This window comes from Rana temporaria, chromosome 2 (assembly GCF_905171775.1).
Source record: "Rana temporaria chromosome 2, aRanTem1.1, whole genome shotgun sequence".
In the NCBI taxonomy this organism is placed as follows: Eukaryota; Metazoa; Chordata; class Amphibia; order Anura; family Ranidae; genus Rana; species Rana temporaria.
The window spans coordinates 271326770-271339737 of NC_053490.1; the positions used below are offsets into that span (position 1 = coordinate 271326770).

The following is a 12968-nucleotide window of genomic DNA, read 5'->3' on the forward strand; positions in this document are numbered from 1 at the left end:
TCCTAGGAAATTCAATGTTGTGACTTGCAGTTGTTGTTATGTAAATAAGCAGAGAGTACCTTCTGTCCTAAAAAAAATATGCAGAGAGCTGTCATCGTTCGGTGGAAGGTGTCGGCTTATAGAGAGAGCATGGTGATGCGGTGTATCCGTGGGAGGGAGGAAGTAGAGGCACATCAGTAGTAGGGGGCGTGGCGGGATGGAGACACAGTGTGTTGCCAAATTTAGGTGGGCGTGTCTGCAGAGCGGCAGACACACCTCGTTTCCCATTCATCCTGGCACATTCATACTAAAGAGAGGAGAGGAGATCGCTCAGTGTGAGAAGCCGGCGAGCCTATTCCTAGACTCTTCTACAGCCGGCACACTTCTCATTACATTACCTGACTCCCTCCCTCCTTCCTCTACCCGGGATGGAGAAGCAGTCTGAGAGCGCTTCGTGTACCGGATTACTGGGGGAGAAAGATCAGCCCAAGATCCAAGGCGAGGTACGTCTATATCTAATGCAGCTTCACCAACCACCACCTTCTTTACATTCCTCCGACCGACCGCCTGCCTGTATTTATTTATAATATAGTCCTAATGGGGAAAGGAATGGGGGGATGTGTATGTATAATGTATATAAAATATTCCTATTAAAGAAAAGGATGGGGGGGGGGGGGTAAAGTGGGTATGACTAGAAAGTGGAAAATATATATTGTATACCTACACACACTTTTTTTTTTTTTTTTTTTTCTTATTATTACTAATTAGGAAATAATAAAATGTGTGTGTGTGTGAGATTATTATTATTATTATTATTACGAATGATGAAATAATAAAATGTGTGCGCAAGAGAGATTATCATTACGAATGAGGAAATAATAAATGTGTATATTTTTATATATATAATATTACACGCTTTTATTTCCTCATTCGTAATAATAATCTCTCTTGCACACACATTTTATTATTTCCTTATTCGTAATAAATACAATGCATTTTCTATACACACACACTAATATATATATATATATATATATATATATATATATATATATATATATATATATATATATATATATATATATATATATATATATATATATATATATATATATATATATATATATATATATATATATAAATAAAAGTGTGTGTGTGTATAGAAAATGCATTGTATTATTTATTTATTTATTATTATTATTATTATTTTTTATTTTGAGGCTGGGTTCACGCTGTAAGAACTACAGCGATTCCTGTACGGGCTCCCGCACTGCTTTAGATTCGCAAGCAGTTCATGCTGCGTACCGCCGCAGGTGTCGCTATAAAGTTTAATGACACCCCCCCACACCAAATCGGGGGTACAAACTTTGGAATCGTATCGCATGGGTCTGATCACCCGCGTGATCCGATTCCAATGTGGACAAAAAAAAAAAGTCCTGCTCCATTTTGATGTGTAATGCGATTTCAGCCATACAAACTGTTTGAATTTGCACTGCACAGCCATCATGTATGGAATGTGGTGCGAATCACATGCGATGTCTGCAATTGTATCAGTGTGAACCCAGTCTTAATGTCTCTGTGTGTGTGTGTGTGTGTGTGTGTGTGTGTGTGTGTGTGTGTGTTTTTTTTTTTTTTTTTTTTTTTTCTCTATTGTTAACAAAGCTCATCCAAACTAGGTATTCTCTTCCATAATATATATATATATATATATATATATATATATATATATATATATATATATATATATATATATATATATATATATATATATATATATATATCATACACATACACATACACACATACACACACACTTTAAACCACAGATGCGTTCCTTGTCCACCTGTCCCTGGCCAATAAAGCTGTGATCTATGTGGATGGGTTTGTATGAAATGAGGAAAGCCAGGTCCTCTGTATACGTTGGATGACGTGCCTTTCCCCAGAGCCCTGACACTATGTAGATTTAGGTGGCTGGATGTGATGTCATGATATCAGGAGAGGTCTCCTGGGCGGGGTATTCCCTCCATCACCATGAGGAATTTCTATGTACAAGCTCAGCCCATGTGACTGGGGACAGTAGAGTAGCTGTGTCCTTCCTCCTTGTTCTGTCATTGAAGTTCTTTCCTATAGTTCTCAGTGTGCTTGCATCATGGTCACCGTGTTCTTTCCAGTCATCAGGCTTCCCAGAGATTGCTATTCATAAAATGTACCAGGATGTGCATGTCATACATACGTAGTCATGTGTACAAAGACCTGCAGACAAGGGCACATTTGCATTTTTGCAGGTAAACTTGTGGAACTTGGTTCTTGGTTCACATGATCAGGTTCTGGAATGAGTGGGCTGTCTGTAATAGCAATGGTCCCAGGTTTGGGGAAAATGAGCCTGCATTCCTTTCTATTGTTCATTATCTGGGCATAGTAGAACACTAATACTGTATTATAGCACGTGTATCAACGTTCAGTTTGGCTAATTTCCCAGACTGTTACTATGGCAACCACATTCAGGATTTGTCTAGGATTGAATAATCTTGCTCACTTTTCAGGAGAGGGAACTTTGCTTAGTCTGGTGACTAGCCTGAGCGCATAGATATCATATTGAGCAGTATACAGAATCTATAGAGCTCCAGCAGTTTGGGCTCACTTACTTTACACTTGTTTGTGTGGAGGTAAAACGGGTGGTTGAGTCCATGTTTTTACCACCCTAAACCTGCAAAGGCGGCCATGGCCACGATGCTTTATATTTGTGACTGCGGTGAAAATTCTTGTTCGTGGGCTGTGGTGCCACAGAACCCAACCCATCCAAGCAAATGATGCTGAACCGCAACCGTGTGCAATGCACACAGTTGCAGCACAGTAGGTTGTCGTGTTGAGGTGTGCTATCTTCAAATGTCTTTGTAAAGCAATCAACCATGGATCACTTTTCAGAGGAGTATCAAGTTTTGCTGCTGCTGTAAACCCAGCCTTCAGTGGATCGATCCCCCACTGAGCAAGCGCGGTCCGCCAAGCAGGGCTCAAGTCCTGTGGGAACGGAGTTCCTGCACTTTTTTCACAGCAGGAACTCGGTTCCCTTTGCAGGACTAGAGCTGCCCGAGCCAATCCTTCACTAAGCGGCGCTACCCAGCTCGAGTCACTGTCAGGGGCAGGCGAACCTTAGTAATCCTTTATGTTACTGGCCGCTTCCTGTTTATGGATTCATCGGGTAGTGTGTGGGTATTCCGTCACTTCCTCGATGCCGCAATGTCTCTCCTGGGAGCTTTTGTCATTGTTCCCAGGAGACATTGCGGAGGTCTGCAGCGAGTTATCGCGGGATTTAGAAAGAAATTATGCATATGAGTGTATCATATTATTTTTTTTTGGTGGGGGAGTGGATCTTGGGTGGGAGTTCCCACACTTTTTTCCCCAGGACTTGACCCCTTTCACACTGAGGCGCTTTGCAGGCACTATAACGCTAAAAATAGCGCCTGCAAAGCCCCCTTAAAAAGCCTCTTCTTTCACACTGGAGCGGTGCGCTGGCAGGATGGTAAAAAAAGTCCTGCTAGCTGCATCTTTGAGGCGCTGTAGGATCTGTGAATACACCTCTCCTAAAGCGCCCCTGCCCATTGAAATCAATGGGCAACACTTTGCAGGCGGTTTTAACTTTTGGCCGCTAGCGGGTGTTAAAAGCGCCCCGCTAGCGGCCGAATAGTGCCGCGGAAACGACGGCACTATTCGGCCGCTAAACAGCTCTTTACCGCCGATGCCCCCACCGCCCTAGTGTGAAAGGGGCCTTAGTAAAGTGCTTTACGAAATAAAGGGAGGCTATACCGTTGATATAGATGGATCTATATCTCCAACAAATCTTTATTGAAGAGTATGCTTCTAGCTAATGCCCATACACACAATGAGATTAGCGGACGAATGATCGTCCGTTTTTTGCATGGTAATCTCAGGTCAAATCTGATGAGTTTACTAAAATCGCAAAAATTCTCGTATGACAGAATAAAAATTTGGAAATGTCATGCGTTGTAATGCATTTTGGAACGACCGATCTACTGATTAAATGAAAATCGTACGATCTGGCATCGTACGTAAAAAATATTTGTATGTCCGATCAAAGAATATCGGATTAACTGTCCTAATTGGCTCTGTACTAATGATCAGATTATCATATGGTGACTCCAAAATCTGCATTTTTATTTTTTGTACGATTTTCTGATTGTATGTACGGAGCTTTAGGGCATGTCTGATAGTGACAGGTAATTGATCAGATAGGTGCTTGTAAGCTGACACCTTTTTATTTAGAACGCTTTCATTTTTATTTGACTTCTAGTAAACTTTTGGAGACCTCTTGTATAACGACCTTGCATTCCTTTTGAATTATGTTTTATAAGTCCTGATTTTTATTTAACTCGTTCTGATCTTTTGAAGGTATCCTAGAAGGAACTTGCATTTAGTTAAAAGGGTGTGTGCTGGTCCCTGCACATAACTGCTCAGACACGTGATTTCTTTTATGCAACACTTTGATTTCTATTTCACCCATAGTCTACTTTTGGAGAGATCACATATAACAAACTTCATTCCTTTTTAAAACTACGTTGTACATCCTGATTTTTTTTTTTTTGTTTAACTGATTCTAATCTTTTGATGTATCATACACAAGGAACTTGAATTCCTTCAGACGTAGATTGCACGTTCTGACCTTGAATCTAAAACATAAATTGGCTTTCAGGCAAAAAACGACCAGCTGCCTTCATCCACACTATTTAGGTCAGATGAACGAGTCTCCCACTGCAGATGCTTTTCAAAATACCTGAACAGCGGCTGCATCTGATTGGATGCAGCCACTGTTCAGATGAAAATTTTCCAGCAGGCGCCCTCACCAAAAGTCCATCAAAGCGGCCAAACATTTCAGTGTATGGTCAGTCTTTTTCATTTCTAATCTGGAGGAAATTCTACAGTTATATTCTACAGCAGGACTTTCACACTGCCAGCGCTCAAAAAACGCTGGTAAAGCTCTGCTAAGACCCCTTTCACACTGGGGCGTTTTTCAAGCGCTTTGGCGTTAAAGCCCCCTTCCCATTGAGGCGCTTTTTTAGGAGCGGTGTATTTAACGCTGCAAAGAGTTATTCACTTTACGGTCAACACTGAGGACAAGGGGGCACTCTTTACGTCTAGAGGAAAAGAGATTTCACCTCCAAATACGGAAAGGTTTTTTCACAGTAAGAGCTGTGAAAATGTGGAACAGACTCCCTCCAGAGGTGGTTCTGGCCAGCTCAGTAGATTGCTTTAAGAAAGGCCTGGATTCTTTCCTAAATGTACATAAAATAACTGAGTACTAAGATTTGTAGGTAAAGTTGATCCAGGGTAAATCCGATTGCCTCTCGGGGGATCAGGAAGGAATTTTTTCCCCTGCTGTAGCAAATTGGATCATGCTCTGCTGGGGTTTTTTGCCTTCCTCTGGATCAACTGTGGGTATGGAGTTGGGTGTATGGGATTGTATTGTGTTTTTTATTTTGTTTGTTTATTTTTTTGTGGTTGAACTGGATGGACTTGTGTCTTTTTTCAACCTGACTAACTATGTAACTATGTAAAAGAAGCTGCTTGCACGACTTGTTTTTGACGCCCTGCCAGCGCTGCGCCTCAGTGTGAAAGCTCTTGGGCTTTTACATTGGGATTGCTGATAAGGCTTCTTTCAGGCGCTTTGCCCCAGTGTGAAAGGAGTCTTAGGGTAGTGGTTGTCAACCTACGAGCTATAGGGCCCCTGACATCACCAAAGGGCCACACATAATGTTCAATATATGTAGTGCTTGAGAGGGCTATCAGGAACTGAAGACCTCATAGAGGAAATGATGGTCAGAGAGTGTGGACAGGATACATTTACGACTGGGGATATGCTGCAGAAGACCATATGAAACTGGGAACATGTTACATGTGGCTAGTAAAGATCACCGCCACTTATCACATATCAAAGGGCCACATATGGTCCTCAGGTCACAGGTTGGGCACCAGGGGGTTAGAGCCCCTGGCAAGCTTTTATTACTGCCTGTTTACCTTTTTTTGGGAAATTTTCCCCTATTTCCTATCAAGCGATAGTAATTCTCTTCCAACATAGTCAGACAACCATATTTTTACAAGATTGAAGGAGGAATTAAACCACTCACTATGCTTTTATTGCAGTCTGTTCTTTCCTTTATCATTGACATCTGTAGCCTCTACTTCTTGTCCTGGTGTCACAGGGACAGTAAAGCTGCACATTCCCTATGCAAATATTGGTCTGTTTATGATCAATGTGGATGAAATTCACCACATGGGTGGCAGTGTCAGCCTGCTTCCACCCAACATCCCAGGCATGAAAAGTCAAATTTGTCAGCCAATCAGCAGGTTGCATCCAGTCAGATGCAGGTGCTATTCAGGCATTCTGACAGCTGCTGCCAGGTGACAGCTGTCAGTATAATGGCTCAGCAGGATGGATTTGTCAATTTGCACTGTTTGTGTGGATGGAGGAATCCTTTAGAACAGTGCATAGATTAAAGGGTTACTAAACCCTTGTGTTTTGTTTTTCTAACAAACATATTATACTTGCCTCCACTGTAGCATTCGTTTTGCACAGAGTGGCCCCGATCCTTGTCTTCTGGGGTCCCTCAACGGCGATTGCGGCTCCTCCCTCCGCATCGGGAAACCACCTAGAAGATGCACTCCTTTGGGGTCCCCGTGCGGGGGCTCTCCCAAGTCCAGCATTTGCATCCATAGACACAAAATTGACCACGGTACCTGCGTAAATTGGATTTGACAGCAACAGGAGCCAATAGCTGCGCTGCTGTCAATCTATACAATCAAGAGTTAAGACAACAGGCAGAGAGGTATAGCGCGTCTCCACCGTGGGAACGGTCGGGCTCAGGTGAGTAAAACGGGGGGGCTGGTCAGTGTCGGAAATGTTTTCACCTTAAAGCAGGGGTTCACCCTAAAAACAAACTTTTAACATTACATTAAGCTCCATTCTGACATTGACTGTACGCTGATCTTTTTTTTTTTGCCGTATATACCGTTATATCTTTATTTTCCCCCCCCTGGCTTCCGGGTATGACTCCCGCGGAGTGGGCGTTCCTATGCACAGGCTTATTGATTGAGGTATGACATAAGCTTCCCCCTGGCGCATACGGCCGCGTCACGAGTTGCCGAAAGAAGCCAGACTGCGAGTCGGCGCTATACGGCGCCTGCGCACCGACGTTCGGCTTCTTCCGACAACTCGTGACGCGGCCGTATGCGCCGGGAGGAAGCTTATGTCATACGTCAATCAATAAGCCTGTGCATAGGAACGCCCAGTCCTGCAGGATTCATACCCAGAAGCCAGGGGGGAAAATAAAGATTTAACGGTATGTACGGCAAAAAAAAATCGGCGTACAGTCAATGTCAGAATGGAGCTTAATGTAATGTTAAAATATTTTTTTTTTAGGGTGAACCCCCGCTTTAATGCATGGGATGCATTAAGGTGAAAAAACACGAGGGTTTACAACCCCTTTAAGCTGGCCATAGACGGAGCCATTGTCTTTCTTGCAACCATTGTGTTCTCCCGGTGGGGGAATCCACCTCCGCTGGAAGAACACCGATTACTGCTAGCGGCTATATTAGCTGCTAACAATCGCATGTAAAATCCGACAATTTGGTTGTACCCAAGTTGATCGATGAACTTGGGTACATTCAACCTGCCCATACATGGTTCGAATCTTGGTCTGTCCCTGTTAAACCGGCTGAGATTTAGCTTTAGCGAGGGGAAATCCTGTACAAGGTGATCACAATCTAAAATATAAAAAATACTATTTGCAACTCCAAAATAAAACTCCAAAATAAAAAAAAAAACATGGTTGGAGTCGGGCTTTAAGTTTTGGCTGTCCTACTATGTATTCTGTTGGCTTATTTATTCTTTAAATATTTAGTTCAAGGTGAGACATTCCTTGCTACGCCCTGAATACAAACCTGCCCGTCAGGGTTATAAGAGTGAAGTCAGCTCCCATGTATTATGATAGAGATTATATATCTCTATCTATATCTCTATCTAGATTTATTATTATCTCTCTATCTCTCAAAGAGTAACTGAAAGGAAAATTCACATTCATTCCTGCGCTACTTTTTATGATTGGGAATCTGATTGCTGTAGGTGACAGGTATTTTCAGGCTGACTTTTTTTACAAGGCCAGTTATAAATTATGAGAAAATAAAACGGCATTTCCTGTTTTGTCTAACTTGAAATCCGTGCTAATCAGCAGGTAACAAGACATTCCCATCAGGAATAACGGAATTGGCACAGGAATAAAAAGCATGCAGTTGGCTTTATTTTTTCTGTATATGCTTTGATGGTATTATTGAATTCTGTTTCATTAAAATGGGAGGGAAATAACAATCTGATATTTTGGGTATGTCTGTTGTATGCTTTGTCTACAAACAGCAGGACTAGGGTGTACCTAAGCAAACAGGTTATTAGTTGCTTTTCATTAGAAGTTACTATTATAACATTGTGGGAAACGCATTTATTGTTTACCAAGGTGCGCTTGGATTTTTGTTGTGACTTCCTGCTACCTGGGCAGTTACAGAAAGCTTGACGACAATCCCTTCCTCTTCTATGTAAGCCAGAAATAGTCATTGTTCCTGTATTACTGCCGCATACTTGCACTGGCCTGAGTGCCCATTTACATTTGTGCCTACCTGTGCTGCCACCTGCTTAATGTGCAGCATGTTGCGGTAGCGTCAAACACCTCAGAAAACCAAAATTCACATATGTGCGTTGTGGTGCACTGCATGTTTTTTTTTTTTTTTTTATGTTTAAAAAAGGGGGGGGGGCGGTCATGCGTTTTTTTTTTTTTTTTTTTTTTTTTTTTTTTTTTTTCTTCATCGGTTGTGGCACACTTACAGCCTATTCCTAGCAAATAGACTGCCTTAACGTAATGCATGTGCATTAACAAGTTTTGAATGGACCTGTCATAACTTCTGCACCGGTTAACTGTTATTTATAGGGCAGAATGAAGTTATTTTACTAATGTTTTAAATGACACGTCATTAACGCCCAATGTATGGCTACCCTTGGTAAAATGGGTTAATAAAGTTATTCAGGTCAAAAGAGCATGGGCACAGTTTCAGTTTACCTTTTGGTGCCCGGTTATTTCAAGCCACTCTATAATCAGCTCTTGGCATACGCAGTTCACCTTGGCACAGTGTCTGGAAGGGTATTAATATTTCCATTCTTGTGACTTGCATATTTGGCTTCCACCACTACAGCTCTGTATTGCAGTACACGATGTGCACAAAGTACTCAAAGCAACAATTGTGGATTTGTTCTTTTCAGAGACATCGAGGGAAACATAAACTGTCGGTGTGCAGTAAGATCTGTTTTGCCATTGGTGGAGCTCCATATCAGATCACCGGATGTGCCCTAGGATTCTTCCTGCAGATGTACCTACTTGATGTAGTACAGGTAAATGGTGCCCTCGCTGGCTATGGCGTGTATATACACAAAATCTCATAACTATCCCACTATAGAAAGTACATTTATCTAAATATAAAGGCGTTCTATTCTATATTGTTTTACAGTAAGTAATGACCTAAAACAACCTCTTGGTTTTCTTGCAGATGAGTCCGTTTAATGCTTCCATTATCCTTTTTACTGGAAGGGTGTGGGATGCGATCACCGACCCGCTGGTTGGGTTTTTTGTTAGTAGGAGCTCTTGGACGCCATTTGGCCGACTGGTGCCATGGTAAGTGCAAGAAAATTATATGAAAAATGTTCTGAATATATAAAAATCTAAATCGGTACTAGAGCTTTATGAGTAAGTGGTAGGCACAAGTAAGAGGCCCTTATCTATGTTTACTGTGCTTGCAAACGTGTTGGTTTGGCTACATGACTCAAAGCAAGGGCACATATAAAACCATAAGGTGCGCTGTGTAAAAAATACAGGCAAAGTGCATTTTATGTAACTCACTACAGCGCTCTGCAACAAGGTGCGTTGCATAGTTGCCATTTTATAACCTGCCAAAGTAAGAGGGGGGGGGGACAACCAGTGTGTTGCAACAGCGCATTGCTCCACTCCTCGCTGCCCCTACACAGCATGCACACAATTTAGTTTGCAAGCTGGGTGAATGAGCCCTAAAATAAACATCATTCCATGCTCCTTGCAAACATTCTGCCTAATAAATAAATTTTTATATATATATATATATATATATATATATATATATATATATATATATATATATATATATATCTCTCTATATCGGCAGCTACTACAAATACTGCAGCTGCTGACTTTTAATAATCAGGCACTTGCCTATCCCTGGGCCCTGCTCCTCTCCTCGGTGACTTGTCGTTAAGGTTCCCCTATCGAGATGGTTCCTGTAAGGACTGCGCAGGCGCTATCCTTGCCGACGGAAATCTCCGAACCTCGGCCGGTATCCAGGCTCATTCCTTAACATCCCCGTGGATTGGAGGATGTTAAAAAGAGCTAGGAGGCCAAGCGAGTGGAGCGAGCCGTCCGAGCAAAGTGAGGCCGACTGGCCACTTTCCTTGAATTCCACGTCGCCCTGGATGCCGGCCGAGGTTTGGGGATTTTCGTCGGCAAGGATTGCGCAGTCCTTACAGGAACCATCTCGTTAGCCGGAACCATATCGTAAGATCACCGGCATTGAGACTGTGGGTGCCCGGGCAATCTTCTGGGAAGATTAAAAAAGAAGTTCCATTTTTGGGTGGAACTCCACTTTAAAGAGGAACTGCAGTCTGCAATAAAAACATCTTTGCCATTCTGAAGCTTCCCTCCAACCACTTTGCATATTTTCTATATACTGAGATTCTGTACTTGCCAAATATGCTGCAGAAATCTCCCTCCACGGAGTCTGGCTGCAATCATTTTTCCTGAGGGCAGCTGAAGCTGCTGCCTGTTCACTTTCTGGATTTACACAGAGGCAAACCTCCAATGCTGCAGCTTTCATTGGCCCTCTTATGACTCCCCCCCCCCCCCCCCCTCTTCCTGGAAAACTCTCATGCGAGCGAGAGCTGTGCATTGTCATAAGCCTAGTCTAATTACCAGAAAAGAAATGGGAAGTGAGCTGTATATGGCATTTACTGGCAGAAAAAAAATGCTTTACTATACAAAGTTAAAACAAGTACAGAACAAAAAACGAATGATGGTCTGTTTTAACATAATTAAGCTGTTTAACCAAGAAAACCATTTGCAATGCAGCCTTGCCACAGCTTTGGCCCATGTGATCTTGTCTGTTCAGTAACCCTACTGGGCTGATTCTATGAGCAGTAAAAAGAGCAAGGTGCCAAGTGTGGTAACCCATAGCAACCAATTAGGCAGGGTCATGTGGGGTGGGTGATGACATGAATACCCTAATTCTCTCAGACTGGCACCTATGCCAGCTGAACAGTGGATTTCATAAATCTGCAGATAAAAAAAACATTATTTTATTTATTGAGAGGAAGGCTAGGTGTGCTGTTGATGTTTGAGATGAAAGGGAGAATAGGGTAATATATAGAAGCACAGGGTAGTTGGAAGAGCGGAATGTGTATTACGTTAGAAGTGATAAGGAAAGTGTACTGGGTCCTGAGCTATTGGTGACCTGTGTGTTATCGGTAAATGGAGATCATACAAGGACATTGACTGTATGTACACAATATATATTTTACAGACTGTTTGACTTGTAGTATACATGTGCTTCTGTGTAGAGGTCATTCATTCATTCAGTGTTGCATAGTATGCCTAAAAATAGCATAATTGTATTTACTATAGTATCAAAGGTTAATGAGTGCATATGGGGGTTTACAAGGGTTGCACTGCATTCCTTTATTATGAAATCTAAGAAATAATTAGTAAGGCACTTCTGAGCCAAAATAAAATAAAAAATGTTGTGCTTCATTGATAAATGCTGTCATGTCTCTGCGTTTTTAGTTATGATTCAGACTTGAGCAGTCGATTAGATTCAGTGCTCGAGGGGTTAAACACTTGCCCATGGACGTGGTGCTCCTGCGCTGTGATACTCGAACACGCCAGCTTCCTTTTCTGACGTGTCCCTCTCCTGATCACAAATGAGTTAACGTATAAAAATGGAAGGGGAGGCGGGAACATTTTCTAAAGCACAACACACCACCTATTTCCACCAATCAAAGAGCTGGGTGTGTGCAACCAGCCTCAGGAACCCATCACTGTAGTGGGAGTGTTAAGCCATTGACTGACATTTGGGGTTACTAAAGGGCATTGTATATATTAGACGTCGCGTAACACAGCACTAATACAGGACACACATAAACCTTTCTATATATTTCATGTGGAATATTTGCTTAGTTCTATCCAGGGTACTTTCATATATTATAGTTAAACACTGTATGATGCAAACAGCTGGGGATAATGAAAATGACATTTCTATTTAATGCTGTAGTTTGCCGTCTAAAACAATGGATGTAGTAAAAAAAAAAACCAAAAAAAAAGACAAAGTGTAAAACATACAGAAAATGTGGTGCTATACGCTATTTTATTTATTTTTAATTTTTTTGTGACAATTTTCGAGTATCGAAAGGCAACTAACTGGATGATGAAAATATATATTATTTGAAGATACATTTTATTTATGAATTTTATATATTTTATTTGAAGATTCTCTTTTTATGAGAGATTATATATTGGGGTACAAAACATTGCCAATGGGGCATTTTTTTTAAAGGGGTATGAGTGAGCAGTGGGGCATACTCCGGCTATTAAATGTACATAACATAAATTATAACTTGCAACTTAACCTAAGTACGCATTGCTCAGATCTACATCTGTCAGGAGTAATTATTTTTCCCTCCTGCACACCAGAACATGTTTCCATAAAGAAAATGTGTGTGTGTGTATGAGATGGATATATCTCTAATTTGTGAAAAAAATGAATTCAGTCATAAAAATGATGGTTTAACATGCAGAAAAAAAAATGTGTGTGTGTGTGTGGGGGGGGTTGTTTTTATTTATTTATTTATTTATATATAT

General features: G+C 41.5%; 1 protein-coding gene across 1 annotated transcript in view; it reads left to right on the forward strand.

Annotated features, from left to right (window-relative positions):
- The first annotated feature begins 236 nt into the window (after positions 1-236).
- Positions 237-12968, forward strand: part of MFSD2A (major facilitator superfamily domain containing 2A) — a 39479-nt gene continuing 26747 nt past the window's right edge. The window contains exons 1-3 of the mRNA XM_040336972.1: positions 237-482; positions 9296-9424; positions 9580-9704. Coding sequence (XP_040192906.1) covers positions 408-482; positions 9296-9424; positions 9580-9704 — 329 coding nt within the window. The 5' untranslated portion in view covers positions 237-407. The remainder of the gene's footprint in view (positions 483-9295; positions 9425-9579; positions 9705-12968) is intronic.